The following is a 26,301-nucleotide window of genomic DNA, read 5'->3' as shown; positions in this document are numbered from 1 at the left end:
GGCCACACAACTAGTAAAAGTGTGTGTGAGAGTGTGGGTGTATAAAATAAGAATTGTGTGTGGGTGTGAGTGAGACTTGTGAGAGTATGGTGTGTGTGGCAGTATGTGGCTGTGTAAATGTGATAGTGTGGGTGTCTAAGTGTGTATAAGAGTATATATGGGTAAAAGTGTATGCTGAGGACTTGATGAGCATACCAGGACATTCACCAACTACAGAAAGCCTTCCTGGTGTTGGACGCTCCTTTTCAGAAGCCTATGACACTGTGCTGTAAGTGGGGTAGAAAACAGATGCAGGGTCACATCGAGTAAGAAAAGTCACACTTGATGAGCCAACATGTTTCATGGGGAGTGTTGAAATTCGATTTCTGGCCACTATCATTACCTTTTCTAAATTCCCAAGATAAAGACTGGAGGCTTCACCTGTTGCTCACTGTCGTTGCCTAAAGCTATAAATAGGTCTGAAGCTCATCTCCCCTTTTAGCAGGGAAGGGTCAGATTACAGGGGGCAAAACAAAATAATAAAATGAGTGTCCTGGTATTTCAGAGTCAGTCCGCCATCCCCACAGTCTCTCTCCTTCCTCTGCCGTGCTATCCTAGAATCAAGGATCCCAGACACAATGCCTCTGTTCAAACTTACAGGTAGGTGTGCAGAAAGATTCGGAGAACTCAGGGATTTTTCTGTATGTAACCATTCCTTTAACTACTGTGTTAGCTTCAGTAACCCTTTATGGAGGGTTTGTAAAAATTTCAGGCAGACATGTCAGAGAAAGGCAAAGCATTTTCAAGTGTTTGCTTCCTTTCTAGTAGTGGGAGGAGGGTTCTTTTTCTCAAACTATATCTTTGAATCCCTTAGAAAACTGATTTCATGGCCCAGAGAAGGGTTGTCAGCCCTGTACTAAAGATCATGACCATGGGAGGAAGGTTAGCCCAGACTGTTCCAGTGCTTCACAATCCACACTTGCACTCAGAGGATTCTTTTAAAAAAGAAATCAACTGTATTATGTTTTTCAGTATAAAGTGCCAGACATGTAAAATAAAAAGAACAATTACACCAAACATTAAAATAATAAACACTCACTTAGGAAAACTAGAAAATAGTAACTTAAAAAGTCACAGTCTTACTGTGTTTTCAACATTTCCAAGCTCAGCTTCTCACTGTGGTTTATGGGAGAGTAAAGATGCTTTTAAGAATACAGTTGCATTTGTGTTACACCTGTAATTGTTCAGCCTTTGGGCAGGATAAGCTTTAGCTTAACATAATGTGATGACTATTGTGTATTTATTCCAAATGCTTCCTAAAACCACTTGAAATGTCTGGAGGATGTTCGAGTTTTCTTAATTATCTTCTGTTATTTTTTTTAACCATACTTTACATGCATAAATGTCCTCCTGACCTTATTTGCATCTAAAACTTTCTCTGTGAATAAAGAGTATTTCTGTGTGATTGGATCTCAGAAATGGTGGTTCAGTGCTGCCCAGTTGTTCGGTGCTACCAAATAAACTGGCTTTTTTGCCCAGTCCCAGCGTTGTTTGAGAGTTCCTAGCCCTCTTCAACAGATTAATCCTTTGTATCCTTCTAAATTTCCATCCTACAGAAAGTACCTTTCGAGGCTCAGTAGTGGAGTGTGAACTTGATATTAGCACACACAAGGCCCCAGGTTCAACACCCCCAGCACCGCAGCTCAGCAAAGAAGTGCTTTTTAAAGAATATTAATATGTGCTTAAAGACATATGCTAGTAAGGACGGGAATGAAAGCATATAGTGACCTTATCCTGTGATGTCCTTGGGCAGTGCATAGTAGGCTCGAAGGTGAGCGGGAACAGCTGGCAGCACCCCTCTCTGCGGCAGCTTGCACACTGTTTCCCAGGGCCTGGGTTCGTGGTCACCACAGCTGTTCAGAGTTGTTCATGTGTTGTGTCTCATTTGTTTCACTTCACACAGGTCAAGGAAAACGTGAGTATTTTGGACTATTTTTCCTGCAGATTGCAAGTATCCATAAAAGAAGTGCCAGTGTTCCTTGATTTGCAAAGGGGCTTATTTCTCAGCAGTGTTTATAGATGGAACCACTAAAAGCCAGTAATGGTCAGTAATAACGGGAGATAGCAAACAGCCTTCATGGCTCTCCAGATTGCAAAAACTCAAAAACTCAAAACAAAGCACCCACTGTTTTCCTCCCACAGAGGAAACATGAGCCCAGGGAATGCTGGTGAAGGCTTGTATCTCAACACTGGGGAGGCTGAGGCAGGGGGATGGAGAGTTCAAGGCAAGCGTGGCCCACATAATGAGGACCTGTCTTGAAGTACACCATAAAACGCACAGGCAAATAAAACCCGCCTCCCAATTCACTTGTTTGCTATTTTGAAATAAAACATAGAGATTAGTCAATGGGGTGTGCTGAGCCTTGCCTTAGATGATTCTCAACTGTAGTGAAAAAAAATTGTTGTGATTGTTTTTTGGCCAGATAAAACATGATTTTAGATAAAATTAGCTTTAGTTGTGTGTTCTGCCCAATCCCCCAATGGTAACACTCTTTTGCTGATGGATGTGGTTCTGTCTCCAAGTCCCTTGGTAAGATGAGATGTGGGAGGCAGAAGCCTGCAGTCGGCCTACCCTGCACATGAATGAACTCTGCTGAGAAGTAGGCCTGGCTTTCCAGACCTGTGGGATATGGAAGCCGGCATGCTGACCTTTCTCTCAGGAGCTGTGTGCTTCCTGCATTGGTGAGCCCGAGTGTAAGCGCGAGCGTCCCTCGGACTGTCAATAGTTCATGTTCAGTCTCCACAGCAGCGTTCCGAGGTTGACTTAGCATTAATGTCCTCCTTTTACGATGATGAACCATGAGGCTCCTGGTGACTGGTTTGCTCAAGGCTACCCAGATGCCGTGGGCACCCCTTCTCACCTTAATCCAGTGCCCTGTTTTGCCATTTTACCTTTCTCTTTTCTATCTGTCCTGAGATAGATGTCCTGTCCCTGACACACTGCCCCTCAGCTATCCCATGATCTCAAACAACATGCTAAGAAGGGCTTAGTAATTATCTACACATGCCTGAGGAGATTATTTCTCCTTCCTGGATTTGGGCTCTCATCACATCTTATCTACTTACTTTTAAATACCAGCTTCACTTTTTCCTGCCCAACGTCACCACCATGCCCTGAAGTAGAGGGAAAGGCAGAGCTCTCGAATCAGTGATCAAATTTCAGCTGTGCTTGCATGGAGTCAAAACAGCTGTCTAATTCTGTGGTACCAAATATCAACCACCTCATTTTGGATCATCATGCAAGCTAAGTGAGGATATAACTTTCAGTCATCGATAGTGGTTTAGAGAAACGCAACCTTAGTAAAAGCTATACTTTTAAAAACACAACCTTAGTAAAAGCTATACTTTTAAAAAAATGTATGAGCTAAATGGATATAAACTGTCCCGGATAACATATGGCTGTTCTGGAAGAGCCAGGATGGGATTGGGTCTCTGGCATCAATTCTACACAGTCCCTTCCTAAGGTCCCCAACAGCAGCACTGCCACAGGTGCAGCATGACAAACCATTGACACCTCATTCTCATTCTCATCATCGTAACCAACTGACCTGTCTCCATTTGCCCTTCATGGCGTATGAAGCATCTAACTGCCCCTGCCACTCATCTGAGGTGCCTGTGATGCTATTTCTGGGGGTCAGCTGGTGGGCTCAGCCACCGCCTACATCTACTTAGTGTTTCTTTTGCTTCGCTGTGGGCTACTGTGCTTGCCAACAAACGACTAACAGCTTCCAAGCATGCTTCCTGGTTTCTGGAGGTGTCGGAGTGTGACAAGGCCAACAAAAGCGTCCGAGGTTCATGTGCTGCTGCTGTCTTTCCTGTTAACTCTGCCATCACCAGCCAGGATTTTAAACTAGTCACCTGACGTCTTTGGTGACATTGCGAGTCACCTGCAATCATTTCTAATGGATGCTTCATCCCATACCATCACAACTACATATCATCCTTAACAGCCCAAAGCTTGCCCAGAACTGCCAAATTACCTCATTCAGTTTTATGTGGTGGTTTGTTTTTCTTGAAGGGTTTCCACACACAGTATGTCACAACAGCCTTGAGAGTGAGGATAGGCGCTGTGAGTGCTCCCACTTAACACACAAGGAGACTGAAACGGAGTAGCGTGAGGGGGTTGATGAGCACAGGGCTTGGACTCCTTATCCACTACATCTGATTGAAAATAATCCCCTTTCAGAGGCCTGTATAGACCTGGGCACAATTATCCCCTTTTGGAGACCTGCTTAGACCCAGGCACAGAGGCCGTTCTCACTGGGTGGTTTGCCCTGCCATCTCCAGGGCAAATTTCTGTGTCCATGCTGCTCCAGTAGCTCTTCGCCGTTCTCAGCACTGCTCACCAGCTGTTTTCTGGAACCTAAGACTCTTAGCGGTGCTGCAGGAGTGAGTTGAGAGCTGGCGGTGAGCTGGGCCTGTAGAGAAGACAGTGGAACTCAACAGAAAGACACTTTTCACCATCGCTGCTCCAGATGATAAAGCTGGGTCTCACATCCTCAAGGTTTGGGGATCATTCACTGTCAGGCTAGTGGAGTTCACCCTTGTTTCTTCAGAATGAGAATGAGAAAGAATGAGAAAACTTTGGCTGGGTGATGGTGGTGCACACCTTTAATCCCAGCACTTGGGAAGCAGAGGCAGGTGGATCTCTGAGTTCAAGGCCAGCCTGGTCTACATAGTGAATTCCAGAACAGTCAGGGCTATACATAGAAACCCTATCTTGAAAAAAAGAAAGGAAAGCAAAACAAAGCAAACAAACAAAAAGAATGGGAAAATATGGGCTGAGCCCAGTCCTGGAACCACCTACATAGAGGAAGGAGAAAACTGACACTCAAGATGCGCGCACGCATGCACACACATGTGCGCGCGTGCGCACACACACACACAGAGAGAAAGAGAGAGAGAGAGAGAGAGAGAGAGAGAGAGAGAGAGAGAGAGAGAGAATGGGAAAACATAAGGAGCATCAGTAGGTTGGCTTTCTAAGGGTCACTCATTGTCAAAAACCACTCCTACAAGGAATGGGCTCCCACCACATACTACTAAGTTTTGGCAGCTCACTTTCACCACATGACAGCCTATCACAGAGGTCAGGTTTAAAAATCAAAACAAACCAGCAAACAAGCAGCACGGAGGTTAGCTCCCAGGGTCATCGGTCCTTTCTACAGTGGCTCTAAAACTCCCCGGAAGACAGACGACCCAATGGAAAGGACTGTGTTGTGTGATGACTTTGAAACCAAGCTTAGCCCTGCCAGGAACAAGTGATGTTACATTAAGAGTTTGTCCTGAGCTGGGCAGTGGTGGCGCACGCCTTTAACCCCAGCACTTGGGAAGCAGAGGCAGGCAGATTTCTGAGTTCGAGGCCAGCCTGGTCTACAGAGTGAGTTCCAGGACAAGTCAGGGCTACACAGAGAAACCCTGTCTTGAAAAAACCAAATCCAAAAAACCAAACAAAAAATTTATCCTGTAGGAGTCGAGTTGCATTTATAGGGTTCTCCAGAACTGTGCTCCACACACAAGCCTGCACTCACGTGAAAGATGGCCCAGAGCTCTGGTTGGAGATGAGGGAAACCATGAAGCCAATACACATTTTCCTAATCCTTGGGCCTGGCACCTCGAGGAAGCTCCTAGGTGGCTTTTAGACAAAGGTGTCAACTAATATGTGAAAACCTCTTCTAGAAATTGATGACGCAATGCGTAGCTTTGCTGAAAAAGTGTTTGCCTCTGAAGTCAAAGATGAGGGAGGTCGGCACGAGATCTCCCCCTTCGACGTGGATGAGATCTGCCCGATTTCCTTTCATGAGATGCAGGCCCACATATTCCACATGGAGAACCTGTCCATGTCCACGGACGGCAGGAGGTAAGGAGGGGCCTGGGGACAAAGCGTGGCAGCTCCTGAATGAAGGTCTGTCTGAGGGCGGGCCACACAGAAAGGGAGAACTCTGCCGGTTCCGAGTTCCTCCTCCTCCTCTTGGCATAGATTAGTGTGAGGCACTGGTGACTGAAAAGAAGAAAGCAGTCCTCTCCTGCCTTTGTCTACACCGTAAGCTAAATAAAGCCTTTCTATCACCCCAGGGAGAGAACTGGAGCCTCCAAAGTGGGCTGACAGCTGCAGTAAGCACTCTCAACATAGACATAGTTGGCATGAAAACTGGAACGCAATTGCCTTGTCTTCAGGCATAGCTCCTAGTCAACAGCAGTGTTGCTCTCTGCTGTGAAGCCCTCTCCAGCAGTCTGAGGACACCTTGGCCTTGGAGGGACACGTCTTCATCCGGCCCATACGGAACCTGTCACACATGTTACCTTTCCCCCAGGAGTTAGCAGAGGACTTTTATGAAAAGAAATTCTTCCCCTTTATTTCTGTCCCTGTAGCTCTTTACCACACAGTTCTCCAGCTTTTGGTGGTCCCCTCAACACTCTGGTCGTCTCGTGCTGTCTTTTTCTGGGTTTTATACCTTTAAAAAAGGAGCAGCAAATGGTCCCCTTTGAGATCCTCTTAAGGATCTCACCCAGGACTAGTATCTCTTCAAAGTAGAAACTCAAAAACAAAGCAAAACCAAACCCCCCAAAAAATAAAAAAAACCTGTTCCTATAAGAAAATAGTATCAGCCAGAAGTGGTGGTGCATGCCCTTAATCCCAGGACTCAGGAGGCTGAGGCAGGCAGTCTGGTCTATAAAGTGAGTTTCAGGATAGCCGGGACTACACCGAGAAACCACGTAAAACCAAAAATCCAACCAAAACAGCAACAACAAAAACCAACATGAAAGAAAGAAAACAGTATCAAAAACTTTTTAATACCATGCAAGACATTTGATATGCATCACATCTCACAAAAATCCCCTAAGGTAGCTTGTCATCACTGTGACAAGGCACTCAAACATGGACTTAAAGGAGGAACAGTTTATTTGAGCTCACAGTCTCGGGGTTTTCAGTCCACAGTAGATACTGCTGCTTTGGGTCTGTGGTAACTGGGGACATCACGGAAGAGTTCATGATGGAGCAAAGCTGATTGGTTTATGACACAGAGAGGGAGGCAGGAGGGAGGCTCAGGTCTCAGTATCCCCTTCAAGGGCATGCTCCACCTACTCCTTCCTACCAGGCCTCTCTCAGCAGGTGTGCCTTCTCCCCAGGAGAGCCAGGTGAGCTGTGACAGAACTTCCTAAGGTGTGGTACTGTACTGCCAGGGAATGGAAGGTCATAGAATTTAAGGAGCATAAATACAATGACGCAGGCTACAGCTGCTGTCACCTGCGTTCACTATAACAGTGGGGTTGCCAACTCTTCACCAGACTGTTTTGGAAGACACATGTTATGTTGAAGGCTTCCAGAACAGTCCCCCAGGCCCCTGTGCTAAGAGCAGCCGTCAATTTGCTGGGTGCTTTCTTCTCCCACTATCTTGTTTCTGACAACCAATTTAAATTTTACTTTTTTGGCCTCAAAATAAACCAACATAGTGAAAAATCCATCTATTATGATGGAACTCCTGAGGAGGACCAAGCTAATTTTGTTGTTGTTGTTGTTGTTAATTTCAAACCCAGAAAAAGGCGCTTCCAAGGACGGAAGACTGTTAATTTGTCCATTCCACAAAGTGAGACATCTTCTACCAAACTATCCCACATTGAAGAATTTATTTCTTCATCCCCAACCTACGAGAGTGTGCCTGACTTCCAGAGGGTGCAGATCACCGGAGACTATGCCTCTGGGGTGAGTCGTGCTTGCTGTGCCGAATGCCCTGCAGACAGACACTTGTAGCTCTATGCTGTCTTCCTTCCTGCAAAGGCGGATGCAGCTCACCTCCCCGGCCCTGCTTCCTCTGCTTCGCAGTCCTAATGCTGAATGTCACAGTTCTGCATGGCTCCGTCATCCCACACGCATATTGCCTCCTCTGTCTGAATTGCTAATGCATTGACAATACGGAGAAGGATTGATTCACTGTAGACAACCCAGACTGCAGTGGACAGACTGGGCCAAAGGGCCAAAGCGAGCAGAAGGAAGAACACATTGTTTGTTCTAGCTGACTGCACCATAAAGTAAAAGCATGGGTGAGGGGGTGAGGGGGTGAGGGGGTGAGGGGGTGAGGGGGTGAGGGGGTGAGGGGGTGAGGGCACTGCAGGTTAGCTGAGCTTGCTGAGGAGGCTGGGGACCTGAGTGCAAGCCCCAGCTTCCGCATGGTGGGAGGGGAGAACCAACTCCTGCAGTTGTCCCTGACCTCCATATGTGCACCATGGGGTATGCAAACAAACAAGCAAACAAATAAAGGGAAATCTAGTGGAGGGGGTGCTGGAGGGAAGGCTCAGCAGTTAAGAGCACTTAAGTTCTCTGGCAGAGAACCTGGGTTCAATTCCCAACACACACATGATGGCTCACAACTGTCTGGAATTCCAGTTCCAAGTGACGCCATACCTTTCTTTGACCCCTGCCCCCCATGGGCATGATTGTGGTCTCACACACAAAATAAAAAAGAAAGAAAACTCCAATGAGACGATTGTCTTGAGACCTACAAGGTCTCCGGGTTCGTTGCAGTAGCTTACACAGCAGGTGTTGCTTGGAGTGGATTCAAGTATGTCACAGGGATACTGAACTCATGTTACTAACAATGTGCCCTGCTTGGCTTGTCCCAACAGTTGGCCGCTTAATAAATCTCTGCCACAGGGACTGCAGTATCAGCACCATATTGGTGAACCTGTTATTGAGAGCTCAGTCTCTGCTCCAAATATGGCTTCAGTGGCAGTGGTGAGCCCCTGTCTCGTGTAACTGACCCAGCAGGGTAAGGCCTGAGACACTCACAAGGCTCAGGGTGCTGAAAGGCAAGCCGTTCTTGTTTGTTTATTTTCTTTCGTGTGGCAACCGGGGCGCCGAGCAAACAGCGGGCACAGACCGTAAAGAGCGGACATGAAATTCCTGATGAAATGGTAAAGACACGATAAACACAATTTGGAAAACTCCAGACTTCCAAGCTTAAAGCTCAGGAGACTCGCTTGGCATCCGTGTGCTTGGTAGATGTGAAAACAGAAACAGGAGAGGAAACAGAAGTTAGGAAAGAGTGTCCCACAGCAGAGGCCTGGGCCTGGGCTCCTGTGGCTTCACTTAGCAGCTGAATGAGGCTAAGCCATTGAGAAATGTTCCTCTTGTGCTCTGTAGCCAACAGGGCATCCTCAAAATGTAGGGATAGAGATGGGAGGCACAGACATCTCAGGACCAAAGTCTCAGGGCCTATCGAACCTGATAAGAAACGGACACAACTTAATTGGCCCTTATCAATAAGGGCCTTATTGCCAGGCCTTATGGCATCTAGGCCTTAAATGCTAAGGTGCTGAGGGCGAGACACAGGCAGCTGAGTGGAAGTCCACCCCAGCCTCTGAGGAGCTGATAGAACAAGTGTCTTTGGAAGTGGACCCTTGGACCTAGGCTTGCTCTGGGTTCTTTGGGCTAATGTAAGCATCTGTCTTTCAAAATAGACTGAATGTGAGGTGTCCGGTTGTGACATATGCTACCCTGCTGATTGCCAGGGTTCATTCTCGGATCTGGCTGGCTGGGTGTCTCCTTCCTCGCCGGCTCCATATGTCTGTGTCATTCCCTGAGTTGCACAGTCAGCGGAAGAGGACCTGCCGGAGAGGAGGACCCCACTCCAGTCAAGGGTAGCCCAGCCAGCAGCTGCACTCCCCTGATAGAACTCCAAATGAGCTCTCAAAATAGACTCACTAGTCAGGATCCGTCATCTGTATCTCCAGTCTTTGAGATCACACTTCTGTTGTCCCCAGAGAGAAGGTCTTTGCAGCTCTGATAACACAGGAAACTGGAGACAAGGCAGCGAATCCCTAGCAGCTCAGTCCAGGCTTTACTCTAGAAACGATAGACAGAGATAAAATTCTCTAAGACCATGTAAGAGAAGCTGGGCATGATGACACATGCCTCTCCCAAGAAAGATGAGACAGGAATTTGAGGGCAGCCTGGGCTACATACTGAGTTCAAGACACTGTCTCAAAACTTTTCATTTCTTTTAAACAAGGTATGTTGTCTCACACCTATAACCCCAGCACCAGGGCGGCAGAGGTGGGGGGACTTTAGGGTCATTCTTGGCAACAGAATAAGTTGGAGACCTGTCTGGCTACATGAGACCTTGTCTCTAAGGCAAGGAGATAAGGAATTTGAGGTCAAGTCTCAGGTATAAAGTGAGACCCTGACTTAACAACTGCTGGCCCTCATTATATAATTTGACAGTTGAGATACTATGCTCAGAAGTTTACATTTTATTTTATTGGGAGATTTTTTGTTTTGTTTTGTTTTTGTTTTGAGACAAGACTTGTCCTGGAATGCCTGTGCAGATCAGGCTGGTCTTGAACTTACAGCCTCAGCCTCCCAAGTGCTGGAATTATAGGTGTGTGCTATGACATCCAGTTTCAGAACTACATATTTTCGGTGTGTAAATGTCACATCTGCAATGGTAGACTGGGTTCTTCTTAAAAACGGAATCAGAGAGCTTGGGGATGGCTCACTGAGTACTTAAAGTGAGTACTCAAAGAGCACCTAAAGTGAAAGCAGGAAGGATCTGAGTTCAAATCCCCAGGATCCATGTAAAAAGTTGGGCATGGCCATGCTTGCCTGTAACCCCAGTGCTACGGGCAGCAGAGATACGAGGGTTCCTGGGTCCTATTACCTGCCAACTTAGCTCTAGGTTCTGTGAGAAAGCCTCTCTCAAGGGAATAAGGCAGAATGTGACAGAACAAGACACTTGACGTCCTCCTTGCTTGCACAAACGTGCCTGCCAACTATGTGCCTACACCAAACACACAATATTAATTGTGACATCATGACATATTCAGAAAAGATGCAATTAAATATCATGGGAGGTAGCTGGGCATGGTGGCACACGCCTGTAATCCCAGCACTTGGGAGGCAGAGGCAGGCAGATTTTTGAGTTCCAGGCAAGCCTGGTCTACAGAGTGAGTTCCAGGACAGCCAGGACTCCGCAGAGAAACCCTGTCTCGAAAAACCAAAAATAAATAAATAAATAAATAAATAAATAAACAAATAAATAAATCATGGGAGGTGAAATTGCACATTTTCTTCTTTCTTTGTTTCTTTGTTTGTTTGTTTGTTTGTTTCTTTTCTTTTCTTTTTTTGTTTGTTTGTTTTTTGAAACAGGGTTTCTCTGTATAGCCCTGGCTGTCCTGGAACTCATTCTGTAGATCAGGCTGACCTCAAACTCATAAATCTGCCTGCCTCTGCCTCCCAAAGTGCTGGGATTAGAGGTGTGTGCCACCACTACCCAGAACTGCACATTTTCTTAAACGCAGAACCTAGATTTAAAATTGTGTGTGTGACAAAACCAATATTTGGAAAAGGGATCATGAAATGGGGAAGAGGTCTGAAGGCAGGGGGAGATAAAGAGTGTACAATAGGAAAACAGAGGGGTAGACCAGGGGTAGACTAGCAGGATGATGGGGGGGGCAGCTACAGGAGGAAGAGTCACGGGGCAGGGGCAGGGCATAGGACAGGGAAGTGGTGAGAACAAAGTATATTGACACATGTGAAGATGTCATGAAGAAACCCAGTACTTTACATGATAACCTAAAAGCAAGCAGTGATAATAAAAAGTTCTTCTAATCACATTTGTCTTTAGGTAATCAAAACAGGGTACCTGGAGAATCGGTGATAGAGTATTTGGATTTGAGTCCTAGCACAAAAAAACAAAAACAAAAAAACTCAGAAACAAATGCAAAACTCACAGGAAAGATTTCTACCACAGGTAAAGTATGGTAGAGTTAAAGGATGTAGAAAACCTCCAGGAGTCTCCTGCAGAGAGTCCCAGGGTCCCAGAACAGGAGGAATCAGCAGGGCGAGCAGGGCAGGCTCAACAAGGCCACAGCACACAGGAAAGCCGGAACTGAGAGATCAGCTTGACCACTCTCAGGCTCTCACAGGCTCGGCTCTGACACTTTCTCGGCAGGTAACTGTTGAAGACTTTGAGGTGGTTTGTAAAGGTCTCTATCGGGCATTGTGTATACGGGAGAAATACATGCAGAAGTCATTCCAGAGGTTCCCCAAGACCCCCTCCAAGTACCTGAGGAACATCGACGGGGAACCCTTGGTAGCGAACGAGAGCTTCTATCCAGGTGACTTATCTCTCACGAACGTAAGAAATATAGCTTTAGGCTTATCTACTAAATATGACTTTTTGTTTTTGTTTTTTTTCAAGACAGTGTTTCTCTGTGTACTCCTGGCCATCCCAGAACTTGCTTTGTAGAACAGACTGGCCTCAAACTTAGATATCCACTTGCCTCTGCCTTCCAAGTGAGTGCTGGGACTAAAGTCGTGGGCCACCGACTCCCGGCTCTAAATATGAATTTTAACATATGTCCTTAGATGATCAGTGACCCAGCCTTAAAGTATCATGGTGGCCACTGGCCCTAACCTGTGGCCCATGTCAGTCGCTTGATTGGGCCCTTGATTGGTTCAGGATCTCTGAAACCCCCGGTTAGACCTGTGTATCTCCTAGTCTCAGTGGTCATGAAGGCGTCCTAATGACTCAGCTACGATTCAGCCTCCTCTCTTTGCCTCATCCTCACTTCTCTGCTGATTATTAAAGTTCAGTTCCAAGCATGGTGCTTTCCTGATTTCGATGCTCCCCATCCCCTCCCTACATAGCCAGTCAGAATTTCCTGCCTCCGTCCCAAGGCTGTTTCAGCCACTCAGGTTCCTACTTGCTCATTTAACCTATTTCTAGACTGAGCACTTCTATCCCCACCCCCCCACAACCCCTCCATCCCCCCCCACACACCCATCCACACCCACACACACCTATCCACCCCCCCACACACACCACACACACACACATACCCATACCCCCATACCCCCCACCCCCCACACACCCACACACACCCACACACACCACACACACACATACCCATACCCCCATACCCCCACACACACCCCCACACACACCCCCCACACACACCCCTACACACACACACACCCCTGTAGTCTTTGTTATGGATGGCAGTGTTTGTGACGGGATCTCAGGTTACCCAGGTTGCCTCCAAACTAGATTTGTAGATGAGGATGTCCTTGAACTCTTGGACCTACCTTATCAAGTTCACGCATTACAGGCTAGCATATTATCCCCAGCTTTAGATAGAAGCCTTCCTAGATCTCCCTGTAGTTCGGCACTTTCCTGCAGTTGTTTCTTGGCTTCTCCCCGTCTCTGGTTTACCTTTTGCCTTAGGTAATAGGGTTGCCCTAAATCCGCAACCTAAGCCTTCGTGGTGCACACCGAACACCATCATTTCTTTCTCTCTCCTTTTTCTCCTTCTCCTCCCTCTCTCCTCCTTCCTTCCCCTTCTCCTCCTCTTCCTCTCTCCGTTTCTCACTCCCTTCCTCCTCTTCTTCTTTTGGAGGGGAAGTGCTTTTAAAGACAGGGTATCTCTGTCTATCCTGGAACTTGCTCTGTAGACCAGGCTGACCTTGAACTCATAAAGATCCACCACCTCTGCCTCTCTAGTGCTGGGACTAAAGGTGTGCATCAAAAGTATCTGGCAAGAGGCTGTTTTTGTTTTTCTTTTTAAGTAACACTCTGGAATTTTATCACAACTTTATATAATTTTTCTAATAAAGCAGTAAACTGCACTAAGCAGAAAGTCTGTGTTGACCAATTTCAGGAAATTAAAAGTATTTATCATGACACCTGCCTGGAAGCCCAGCAAGTCAAGGTAGAAACCAGAAATCAGGAGTTTAAGGCAATTCCTTGGCTACAGAAAAAGTTGAAAACCAGCTTGGGCTGGAAGAGCCACTCTAGAAAGTCCACCCTCTACTCCCGTCTCCTTAACTAACTAACTAGCTAGCTAGCTAGTTAGCTAACTAACTAACTAACTAAGCAAGCAAGCAAACAAACAAACAAGAAACACATAAATGAATAAATGGAAATAAGACGTGGTGGCCTACATCTTTGATCCCAGTACTCGGGAGGCAGAGGCAAGTGGATCTCTCTGAGACCGAGGGCAGCCTGGTCTACATAGCATGTGAGAGACTAGCCAAGGCTTCATAATGAGATGTTGTCGCAAAAATAAATTTAAAAAAAGTATTTCTAAGTAGTGTATTAATTGTGTAACTACTACTAAATAACTTGAAAATAATTCTTATGATAAATAAAATATTATCATAGTTTTTTGTTTATTTATTTGTTTGTTTTTCAAGACAAGGTTCTCCATAGCCCTGCCTGTTCTGGAGCTCCCTCTGTAGACCAGGCTGGCCTCAAACTCAGAGAGAGCCTGCCTCTGATGGCATCAAAGGAGCCAGCAATGCCTGGCTCCAAGTTATTTTTATACTAACAATTTAAGTCACTTTGGGAAAATAGGCTTTGTTTAAAGGAAAAATAAAGCTGGGTGTGATGGTGCATGACTTTAGTCCCAGCATTTGTGAGGCAGGAGGATCTCTGTGAGTGTGTGTTTTAGGTCAGCCTGGTTTATATAGCAAGTTCCAGGACAGCCAGGGCTACATAATGAGAACCTGTCTTAGAGAGAGAGAGAGAGAGAGAGAGAGAGAGAGAGAGAGAGAGAGAGAGAGAGAGAGAGAGAGAGAGAGAAGTTAAATAATGATGGATAATTATAACTAATAAAGTATGAGATGACAAACTAATCCAATTTGCAACATTTCTTATTTGGGTAATTTTTACATTCATCCTATGTGCTGATATATTATTACTCTGTGTTTTATTGAAAAAGTATTTACCCCTCCTCCGAAGAAGGGAGAAGACCCCTTTCGCACAGAGGACCTTCCTGCAAACCTGGGCTATCACCTCAAGATGAAGGGTGGTGTGATTTACATCTACCCTGATGAAGCGGCGGCCAGCAGAGATGAGCCCAAGCCCTACCCTTACCCAAATCTGGATGACTTCCTGGATGACATGAATTTTTTGCTTGCTCTAATTGCACAAGGGCCCGTGTAAGTGTTTACTGAGATCTAAACATTAGCATCCAGTGTTACTGATGATCTGAGAATGCTTATTACATGCTCACCAAGTTCAAATACTATATTCAACTCCTTTATTGTTTGCAAGGGCTTTATGTATGCATATTTCTATTTATCCATTATCTATCTATCCATCATCTATTTTATCTATCTATCATCTATCTATCATCTATCAATCATCTATCATCTATTTATTTGAGGTGTCTCAAGTGGCCCAGGCTAACATCAAACTTGCTATGTAGTCCTGATTTTTACTTCTGTCCTCCTGCCTCAACCTCCCAAGGGCTACGACTGCCAGTTTGCACTATCATTTGCAGTTTATGCAGTGCTGGGGATGAAACACAGGACTTCTTATATGCTAGTCAAGCATTCTATCAACTGAGCTACAACCCTACTCTTTTTTTCTTTAGATGTTATTTTATTTTTTATTTTATCAACATCATCTTTATTATTTTGGTTTTTTCTTTTCTGTTTCAAAAAATCTTTTGAAAAGATTTAGATTTATTTATTTTTTGAGTACACTGCAGCTGTCTTCAGACATGCACTAGAAGAGTGCATTGGATCCCATTACAGATAGTTGTGAGCCACCATGTGGTTGCTGGGATTTGAACTCAGGACCTCTGGCAGAGCAGTCAGTGCCTTAACCACTGAGCCATCTCTCCAGTCCCTTTTCTTTTCTTTTCTTTTCTTTTCTTTTCTTTTCTTTTCTTTTCTTTTCTTTTCTTTTCTTTTCTTTTCTTTTCCTGAGACAGGGTTTCTCTGTGTAGTCCTGGTCACCTGGAATTCACTCTGTAGACCAGGCAGGCCTTCGGACTTAGAGAGCCCCCTGCCTCTGCCTCCTGAGTGCCAGGATCACAGGTATGTGCCACCATCGCTGCCAGGCTTATTTTATTTTTTTAAATTATGTGTATGTACAAGTGTCTATGTGTGAGTTTATGCATGTGAGTGCAGATCCTCTGGAGGTCAGAGGTATCAGATCTCCTGGCCCAGTGGTAACAGGTAGAGTTGTGAGATGCTGCATATAGGTTCTAGGAACCAAACTGGTCTTCTTAACTACTGAAGAAGTTTTACCCTAACCTGAAATACCTTAATTCCCGTTGAAGGAGCTGAAGCATCTGAAAGTTGAGGGAGCCAGTAACTAGCTCAACGTCACACAGTGCTGGGCCAGGATGGTGCCCAAGTCTACCGACTCCATAGCCAGGGCCCTTACCATTGACCCACACACAGTACTCATAGATTTTTAAACGCCATCTCTAGTCCTCCCTAGTTATTATATCCAGCTTTGACGGAAAGCTGGGAACCTTTCAGTGGGATTAACTATGGAAGGAAACAGTGTCTGCTCCTGCAACCATTTCTTCTTGTGGGCAAGAAGAGTCCTGGAGGCTTCGCCATTGCTACCATCTTCCTTACATGTCCAGAAAGATGCTTAGGATCCTGTGTTTACTTTTCACAGTAAGACTTACGCTCATCGCCGTCTGAAGTTCCTCTCCTCCAAGTTCCAGGTCCATCAGATGCTGAATGAGATGGATGAGCTGAAGGAGCTGAAGAACAACCCCCACCGGGACTTTTATAACTGCAGGAAGGTGAGTGTGTGGCTCGGAGCGCGCAGAGGGAAGCACGTGTGCAGACTGTGTGTCGGCTCAGAGCATGCAGAGGGAAGCACAAAAAGACAAAGAAATCCTGGTGCCTGGCTCGCATTCTTCCACAGGCGCATAGAGGACACAGATGGGTCTGTACCACAGGGCCACCTTCCACAGGCACATAGAGGACACAGATGGGTCTTTACCACAGGGCCACCTTCCACAGGCACATAGAGGACACAGATGGGTCTTTACCACAGGGCCACCTTCCACAGGCACATAGAGGACACAGATGGGTCTTTACCACAGCGCCACCTTCCACAGGTGCATAGAGGACACAGATGGGTCTGTACCACAGGGCCACCTTCCACAGGTGCATAGAGGACACAGATGGGTCTGTACCACAGGGCCACCTTCCACAGGCGCATAGAGGACACAGATGGGTCTGTACCACAGGGCCACCTTCCACAGGCACATAGAGGACACAGATGGGTCTTTACCACAGCGCCACCTTCCACAGGTGCATAGAGGACACAGATGGGTCTGTACCACAGGGCCACCTTCCACAGGTGCATAGAGGACACAGATGGGTCTGTACCACAGGGCCACCTTCCACAGGCGCATAGAGGACACAGATGGGTCTTTACCACAGGGCCACCTCTCCCAACTATCAGTTCTCACCATTAGCTGTCTCTCCCTCCTTTCTCAGTGGGATCTGCAGGCCTTGTGGCCACTGACAGCGGTATACAGAAGGTTGATCACTGTATTTTCTGTCTCTGAATGTGTGCATAGGTGGATACTCACATCCACGCAGCTGCCTGCATGAACCAGAAGCACCTGCTGCGCTTTATTAAGAAATCTTACCATATTGATGCCGACAGAGTGGTCTACAGCACCAAAGAGAAGAACCTGACCCTGAAGGAACTTTTTGCTAAATTAAATATGCATCCCTATGACCTGACCGTTGACTCTCTGGATGTTCATGCTGTAGGTTGGGAAGATGCTCATTTTACTCGCTCTAATGACAGAGAACCCCAAATGTCCCAGGCCATCCCTCCATTAGCACATCCCTCTTAACTCCTTGGCTACTGTGATGACTGAAAGCACCCCTGATGAGCTTTGAGGTATCACTCACCCTGGACCTCATTCTTAGAGCCCCTCCTCTTTCCCTGGGATCAGTCTCCTGTTCCAGTCATTCTTGGGGATCCTGCTTCCGCGAAGCCCTGATAATGAAAACGTCTGCTCTTGTTTCTGCATTCAGGGACGCCAGACGTTCCAACGTTTTGATAAGTTCAATGACAAATACAACCCCGTGGGTGCGAGCGAGCTTCGGGACCTCTACCTAAAAACAGACAACTACATTAATGGGGAGTATTTTGCCACTATCATCAAGGTGAGACAAAAAAGTATTTGGTAAGGTTCATGAATAGGGGAGGAGAGAAAGACAGGAAAGAAAGAAGGGGGAGAGAGAAGGGAGGGGGAGGGGACACAGGAAAGGGAGGTATCTTGGGGGAAATGTTTCTGTTTCTAGGGTACAGAAGTTAAGGTGTGGTTTAGAGGATGAGTTCCTGGCCTGAGGTTTGGGCGGAGCTAGGAGCATCCTTGTGATGTGTTTTAAGAAGCAAGAGTAGCACCTGGGACGGGGAAGGTGTCCTAGGGAGCGAGGGGTGAGGGGTGGAGTAGGGGTCGGGCTGGGGTATAGATACAGCTGCACTTGTCTTGCCTGGCCCATGGCTATCTTGTCAACCTTTGTTCGACTCTTGCCCCTGGTTTCTCACCGCTTAAGTCTTTCGTCCTCGCTCAATCCTTGGCTCTCTGTTCCCTTAGCTCTTCGCTAGTTTTTCTTCCTCCCTTTCACGTTTACAAGACTCCTCTTCCTAAATCCGATTGGTCTAGACCTCTGGGGGTGGGGTGGGGGAACTTGTGGGAATTTCTGGCCTCGGACCCCTCTCTCGGATTTGCAGGAGGTGGGCACGGACCTGGTGGAAGCTAAGTATCAGCACGCGGAGCCCCGCCTGTCCATCTACGGCCGCAGTCCAGATGAGTGGAGCAAACTCTCCTCTTGGTTTGTCTGCAACCGCATCTACTGCCCCAACATGACTTGGATGATCCAAGTCCCCAGGATCTAGTACGTATTTGCTCCCTTCCCATGGAGGGGCGTTCTGAAGCCCACTTTCCTCTTACCTGCTCCCCTCCTCACCTGAATCAATATGTGATAGCTCGTTTAGATAAAAGTCGGCTTTGCTGAAGGGGCTCACTGGGAAGTAGCCCCAGAATAGCTCCTCTCCCCCTCGTGCTCCCCCTCTCCTTCCCTTTCCCCTCCCCCTCTCTCTAAAGGTCTTTCTTTGAAGCCCAGAATGGCCTCAGATTTGAAATCCTTCTGCCTCTACCATTTGAGTGCAGGAATTACAGGTGTGCACCACCATGCCCACTTCAGTTTGGCTTTTCAAACTAAAAAAAAAAGGACTAGTATGTATTTTTACCAGGGGCAAATACTTCCTTAGTTCTTACTCTAAGTAACAGCAGAGCTAGAGTAAGAACTGTGTACATATTATGTCAATCTTCCCTGTTAGTGTAAGAACTGTGCCATCACACTCTGGTCTCCTCTGTGTTCAGTTCATTCGCTGCCAAGTTTGTCTGTACTGTATTGGCATATAACTTTTTAATTTTAATTTTTTCATACAGAAACTCTTTCTTATAGTCCTGGTTGGCCTTTCTATGTAGATCAATTTGAGGATTTCTACCTGCCTCTGACTACTAGGTGCTGGGAATAAAGGCCTGTTAATCACCTTATCTGGATGTTTATTTTTAGTTTTTTGACAGGGTCTTACTGTCTAGCCCAGGTTAGAACTGATCTCATAATTAACCTGTTTCTGTCTCCTGAATGTTGAGATTACAGAATTAGGCCACCAAGTCAGAATCAAATTATAGTTGCCATATATCTTTACCATCGTTGGCTGATTCACCCACAAGAGCCCAGGTTCTTTATAATCAGTACAGCTCCTGAGGAAGTCTACTCCTGCATGTCTTAGGCAGTCACCCCCTGCCTTCAGGGATGGCTTCTCTCCTAAGAGCAGTGGCATTGATCTTTGTTTGTTTGTTTGTTTGTTTGTTTTGTTTTTTGAGGCAGGGCTTCTCTGTATAGCCCTGGCTGTCCTGGAACTTACTCTGTAGACCAGGCTGGCCTCACTGATCTTTTATCTAACTTCCATGGTTATGCACTCTCTGGCAACCCACTGTGTGCCCTCACTGGGACTGGGGAGATGGCTCAGCTGGTTCAGTGTTTGATCTATACCCATGAATCTTTGAGTTCAGATTTCTCAAAACACCTAGACATGGTACCTAATGTACCGAGTTGTTACAGGATTAACAAAAAGTAGCTAATTTTTGGCAATTTAGGAAAAAATTTGGCAAATATACAATGATGTGCAATTTATTATTACCACAGATGAAATGTATGTGTGTCTCTGTGTGTTTATGTATGTGTGTAAGAGAGACAGAGAGAGAGAGAGAGAGAAAGAGAGAAAGAGAGAGAGAGACACACACAGAGAGAGATTCTTTGAGTGCTGGAATTACCAAATTCTAGGCATGTGCTTCTGTCTGGTTTGTCGGTTCAGAAGATTGAGCCCTAAGGCAAGCACTCTACCAACTGAACTACATCCCTAGAGAAGTACTCTTCTTCTTAGTGCATTGATGTTTTGCCTGCATTTGTGTCTGTGTTAGGGTATCAGATCCCCTGGGACTAGAGTTAACAGACACTGTGAGCTGCCATGTGTGTGTTGGGAACTGAACGCAGACCCTCTGGAAGAACAGCCAATGCTCTTTAACCACTTAGCCATCTCTCTAGCACCAAGAGGTGCTTGGGATAGCCATTCCCATTTGCTGTCTTGTGGCCACACATGTATTTGATCACTGAGATCTCTATGACACGATTACTATAGTCCCCATAGCTGGACTTGGCTGTAAAGGTTGAGTTTTGTTGTTTTTTTTTGTTTGTTTGTTTTGTTTGTTTGTTTGTTTTTTGCCACAGAGAGTTTGTAGAAGAGCAGGAGTATGTGGTGCAGGGCCAAGTCCTAAGCCCAGTTCAACCCAAACTCTTCTCCATGTGTATGCATGGGGAATATCTGGGAGTGGGTGTAGGAGGAACTCACCTGGTCTTTTTCTGCCTCATGACATTTGGTTCTCTGATTCCTGCACAGTTGTCCTACTATGCTCTCTCTCTTCTAAGTTCCCTTCCCTCTTGTCTTTAGTGATGTGTTCCGATCCAAGAATTTCCTGCCACACTTCGGGAAGATGCTGGAGAATATTTTCCTTCCAGTGTTCGAGGCCACCATCAACCCCCAAGCTCACCCAGACCTCAGCGTCTTCCTCAAGCATGTAAGCATGAGCCTTTGAGCCTTAACTCCGCCTCACAAGCCAGCTGGCCTTGCTGTCCCTCCCTGACTCTCCCTGCTTACTTATCTCTTTACATTGACCTCTCCTTTGGAGCTGTCTGAGGAGTTTCTCTGGGTAAAGGGCCTCTGCCCTCAGACTGAACCCCAGCGCGGCTCACTTTTCTGACAGATCACTGGCTTCGACAGTGTGGATGACGAATCCAAACACAGTGGTCACATGTTTTCCTCCAAGAGTCCCAAACCTGAGGAGTGGACAATGGAAAACAACCCTTCTTATACGTACTATGCCTACTACATGTATGCAAACATCATGGTGCTCAACAGCCTGAGAAAGTAAGTATGGGAGGAAAGGGGTCGAAGCACTGTCCTTCGAATTGCCTGCTTGTGAGGGTATTTCTTTATTGGGGTGTGTGTGTGGTGCGTGTTGCTGCTCAGGTGCCACGGAGCGCACAGGTTGGTCAGACAATGGCTCTCAGACGTTGGTTCTCTTCTTGCAGGCTACTGAGGCAGGGCCCCTCCCTCTTGTTTCCACCATGCTAGTTACTAGATGATTTGAAAATTTCCTGGCTCCAGCCCCATCTCACCTCAGGAGTGCTTGGAGCACAGATGCATGCTTTTTTTGCTTTTTTTTTTTAAATTAAAGATTTATTTGTTTTTATTTTACATGTATGAGTGGTTTGTCTGCATGTATGTCTATGTCTGTGCCCCATGTATGTGCCTGGTACCCAAGGAGGCACATGCTGAGACTGAAGTACTGCATGGGGTAGGTGTTCTATTTCCCACTGTCTCTTGTTTCACCATATCCTCTGCTGCCTCTTTAAAAAAATTATTCTTATATTATTGAGTACATGTTCTTAGAAAGAATTACAATGAAGGGTTACAATAATGTTTTGCTGGACCTATGGTTATTTTCCCCCTCCCAAGTGTTAACTCAGCCAATGGATTTTCTCGTAAATTTTTCTCTGCTGTGAGAACCCCACTTTCATTTTGACAGGGAACGAGGCATGAATACATTTCTGTTTCGCCCCCACTGCGGGGAGGCTGGGGCTCTCACTCACCTCATGACAGCCTTTATGATAGCAGACAACATTTCTCACGGCCTGAATTTAAAGAAGGTGAGTTTAGCTTGCTCTCGTCTCTTCTTTTCTTTTCTTTTCTTTTCTTTTCTTTTCTTTTCTTTTCTTTTCCTTTCCTTTCTTTTCTCTTTTCTTCTCCTCGCCTCTCCTCTTCTCTCCCCCCTCTCTCTTTCTTTCTTGAGATAGGATCTCATGTAGCCCAGGCTGGACTTGAATTTGCTCTGTAGCTGAAATGATCTTAATTTCCTAATTCTCCTGCCTCTCTACTTCCTTACTTCTGATGCTGGGATTTGGGATTACAGGTGATCCCTGAGTCTGGCTTGTAATCTTTCTTTCCTTTCCTCCTCCTCCTCCTCCTCCTCCTCCTCCTCCTCTTCCTCCTCCTTCTCCTCCTCTTCTTCCTCCTCTTCTTCCTCCTCCTCCTCCTCCTCCTCCTCCTCCTCCTCCTTCTTCTTCTTCTCTCTCTCTCTCTCTCTCTGATTTTAGAAACAGGACTTCTCTGTCCACAGGCTTGTAGAACTGTCTTTGTAGCCCAGACTAGCTTTCAGCTGACAGAGAGATCTACCTGCCTCTGCCTCCTGAGTGATAGGATTAAAGCAGAATCTTTACTTTCTTGGGTTTTTTGTTTGTTTTTCTGTTTTGTTTTGTTTTGTGGGCAGGGGTAGGTGTTCAAGACAGAGTTTCTCTGTGTAGCTCTGTAGACCGGGCTGGCCTTCAACTCAGAGATCCACCTGCCTCTGCTTCCCAAGTGCTGGGTTTAAAGGTGCCTGTCACCACTGCCTGGCAAGGGGATCTTTTCTTAATAGTAATAATAATTCTATATTAGAGCCTATAACAAATGGATCATAACGGTCCATTTGCAGCATGAGATGCATCTTTTTTTTTTTTTTTTTTTTTTTTGGTTTTTCAGAGACAAGGTTTCTCTGTGTAGTTTGGGCTGTCCTGTAACTCACTTTGTAGACCAGGCTGGCCTCGAACTCAGAAATCTACCTGCTTCTGCCTCCCAAGTGCTGGGATCAAAGGCATGCGCCACCACCGCCCGGCGTGTGAGATGCATCTTGAGCTCATCAGTGAATCAAAGACAAGCAGGGGACACTCCGTCCGACCCTGGCTTTCCTAGCTAACAGCTGGCACCTGATAACCTGAATGGCTTTTAACTTCTCCTTAGGGTTGAAAAGTTCCGGTCAGCTATGGGAATAAGTCCAAGATACCAGGAGTGAGGAACTATAGGGCAGATCTCAAGCCCCAGGAGGATTGGGAGCTTGGGGTGAAGCCTATGCTAGATTAGTAGGAAAGTTCCTAACTCCTTGGAGAGCCAGCCTGTGACTCGGCTGGAGAGCAGGGCCTTCTCATGATCAGGGACCGTGGAGCCCACTCCTGCCACCTGCCGCTGATGCCTTTTCTCTAGGCTGACCCCTGACTTTGCAAAGCTGAAAAGTGAACAGCTTCGATTGTGCTTCTCGGAGTCCTTAGTGCTCTTAGTGTGAATCGAGGATCACTGAGCATGATAGATCTTGGGGGTTACTAAGGTAGATCCTTCTATGAGAGTCAAAGGGGGTTCTCTTGAGGTTACTTTGTTAATTGTCCTCAGAGACGAATTACACACACATCTCCTGACTTCCATCTTGGAACTCTCACAGGCAAAGTCAGAGGCAGTTGGCTTTCCTTCAGCTGCATTTTGCCAGGTTTCTTGTTGTAGCATGCTTTTAAATGTCTCTTGAGATAGTCATAACTTTCACGTAGCCAAAAAAAAAAAAAAAAAAAAAAAGAAGAAGAAGAAGAAGAAGCCAGTTTCGGGATGAGTTCTGAGGTATAATTACTTAGATCAGACCATTTAAGTTTGACAACTTAGTATTCAGATTTTTAAAAAGCTGATTTTGCCCAATGCTCCTGAAAGCAATACCAGAACATTTTAGGTAGTGTTTACATTGAAAAACTACGTCACTTCCTAGGAGACATAAAGAGAGGGGGCCTTTGTTGAAAGCTAAAGCTTAAGATTGACCACGGGGCTTGTTTGTTTGTTTGTTGTTTTGTTTTTTGAGACAGGGTTTCTCTGTGTAGCCCTGGCTGTCCTGGAGCTGAATTTGTAGACCAGGCTGGCCTCAGACTCACAGAGATCTTCACCTACCTCTGCCTGGATTAAATTGTAGAATTGAGGGCGTGTGCCATCGTCACCGGGCAACCATGAGATTTTTAAGGTTTTGCTGTCTGTTCATGTCCACTCTCCTTATTGTTCTTCTCACTTTCTTTTCAGAGTCCTGTGTTACAGTACTTATTTTTCTTAGCTCAGATTCCCATCGCCATGTCGCCATTGAGTAACAACAGCCTATTCCTCGAATATGCAAAAAATCCTTTCTTAGATTTCCTCCAGAAAGGCCTGATGATCTCACTGTCCACCGATGACCCGATGCAGTTCCATTTCACCAAGGTACATTGGAAGCTTGAGCAAGGTTTGCTGAGCTATCGCTTACCATGCAGAAACTGAAAGTCATATCAAGACTCTCCTTCATCCTCTCTCTGTAGGATGTGTTGTTTCTTTTAGTAATGCACCTCCTTCTTTACGTAAATAACCACAGGAGCCCCTGATGGAAGAATATGCCATCGCTGCCCAAGTCTTCAAGCTGAGCACGTGTGACATGTGTGAAGTGGCAAGGAACAGTGTCCTGCAGTGTGGCATTTCTCATGAGGTAGACTCAACTGTGGCTCACTGCCCTGCTGAGCGTTGGGTCTAGCAACCTAACCACTGCGGCATTAGCGAAGTGAGGAAAACACGCAGGAAAGCTTTAGCACAAATCACACACAGTTACTATGGCTAGGGACTAGAAGACTGTCCTGAGCTGGGGATACAGCTTAGTGGTAGGGTACAAGCCTCTGGGGATCTAATTTGAGTCCCTACAACTCCTCCACCAAGCACAATTCTCTAGCCATGTCTCAACATTTGATTTCTTAGGAACCGTGCCCCACGGATGCACTAAATGAATGACCACCATTTTCCCTCTGTTTATGAGTAACATGAGGATTACAGTGGAGGAGCAATCGCTACCTATCCCAGGGTAAAAAGAGACTCAGAGACCTCTCTTCCCTTTGTCTTCCAGGAAAAAGCAAAGTTTCTGGGCAACAATTACCTTGAGGAAGGCCCTCTTGGAAATGACATCCGGAAGACAAATGTTGCTCAGATTCGCATGGCCTATCGATATGAAACTTGGTGTTATGAACTCAATTTAATTGCTGAGGGTCTTAAGTCAACAGAATGAATAAAGTAAATAAACTGAATAACACTGTGAGTGGGTTTTCATTGTGAATTTGAATCCTATACTGCTTGTTATCAAGACCCTACTCTTTTTTTTTTTTTCTTAAGATTTTATGTAGGAATGTACACCTATCTGCATGTACACCTGCTCACCAGAAGAGGGCATCGGATCATATTATAGGTGGTTGTGAGTCACCAGGTGGTTGCTGGGAATTGAACTCAGGACCTCTGGGAGAGCACACAGTGCTCTTAACCACTGAGCCATCTCTCCAGCCTGAGACCCTACTCTTTTTTTTTTTTAAAGGTTTATTTATTATATGTAAGTACACTGTAGCTGTCTTCAGACACTCCAGAAGAAGGCATCAGATCTCATTTTAGATGGTTGTGAGCCACCATGTGGTTGCTGGGATTTGAACTCAGGACCTGCGGAAGAGCAGTCAGTGCTCTTAACCACTGAGCCATCTCTCCAGCCCAGAGACCCTACTCTTAAATAAGCCAAGTATTGTATTAAACGCTCCGTTGATACTCTTTTATTTGGTTCCTGTCATACCTTTCTACCAGAGATATAACTTCTATTTTGAGGATAATGAACAAATGTAAGGTAGATGATGTTCTCAGGACACTCTTCATTCATGTGGGGACATAAGTGTGTGTGACTCCAGAGTCTGCACAACTCTCAGGCAGGACAGTTATCAGGCAAAGCCAAGGACACAAGCCACTGGATTAATGCTGAGAAGATGGGACTCTGGGACTAGAAGACAGGTAAAGCACCTGGAACCATTTAAAAATTCTTTGACAAAGCATAAGTCAACAGTGGTTTTCTTCGGTAAGGTCAGACCAGTTATATGAAAGCTTAGAAAATGAACATTTGTGAGCAGTACTGAGGGAAGATTTATCCTAGCAGGTGATTCTTAGCTTGCTGAAGCACGACACCTTCGGGAATTGTTAGAAATATCCCTGCTAGGTATGGTGGCGCATGTCTTCAGTCCCAACACTC

At 45.9% G+C, this 26,301-nt stretch overlaps 1 protein-coding gene across 3 annotated transcripts; it reads left to right on the top strand.

The window, feature by feature from the left end:
• The first annotated feature begins 464 nt into the window (after positions 1-464).
• Positions 465-25,308, top strand: Ampd1 (adenosine monophosphate deaminase 1). 3 transcript variants are annotated; one of them, XM_052178548.1, is made up of 16 exons: positions 465-639; positions 1,943-1,954; positions 5,716-5,896; positions 7,576-7,741; positions 11,988-12,153; positions 14,758-14,977; positions 16,458-16,587; positions 17,377-17,571; positions 17,846-17,977; positions 18,549-18,712; positions 20,835-20,961; positions 21,148-21,311; positions 21,973-22,093; positions 24,309-24,482; positions 24,631-24,741; positions 25,150-25,308. In XM_052178548.1, the coding sequence occupies exons 1-16, from the start codon at positions 618-620 to the stop codon at positions 25,306-25,308; spliced, it is 2,244 nt and encodes a 747-aa protein (XP_052034508.1). In that variant the 5' UTR covers positions 465-617. The 3 variants fall into 3 exon arrangements, with proteins under 3 accessions (XP_052034508.1, XP_052034507.1, XP_052034509.1); XM_052178549.1 differs by lacking the exon at positions 1,943-1,954 and adding an exon at positions 3,812-3,823 and having other exon boundaries at positions 539-639; XM_052178547.1 differs by lacking the exon at positions 1,943-1,954.
• Positions 25,309-26,301: the final 993 nt, after the last annotated feature.

This window comes from Apodemus sylvaticus, chromosome 4 (assembly GCF_947179515.1).
Source record: "Apodemus sylvaticus chromosome 4, mApoSyl1.1, whole genome shotgun sequence".
Lineage (NCBI taxonomy): Eukaryota > Metazoa > Chordata > Mammalia > Rodentia > Muridae > Apodemus > Apodemus sylvaticus.
The sequence above is the reverse complement of the archived record's forward strand: the minus strand, read 5'-3'. Positions and strand labels throughout refer to the sequence as shown.

Coding starts and splice junctions, on each gene's coding strand:
- Ampd1 (XM_052178548.1), top strand. CDS start 618: ATGCCTCTGTTCAAACTTACAG. Junction 22,094..24,308: donor ACGGCCTGAATTTAAAGAAG/GTGAGTTTAGCT, acceptor CTTTCTTTTCAG/AGTCCTGTGTTACAGTACTT. Junction 24,742..25,149: donor AGTGTGGCATTTCTCATGAG/GTAGACTCAACT, acceptor TTTGTCTTCCAG/GAAAAAGCAAAGTTTCTGGG.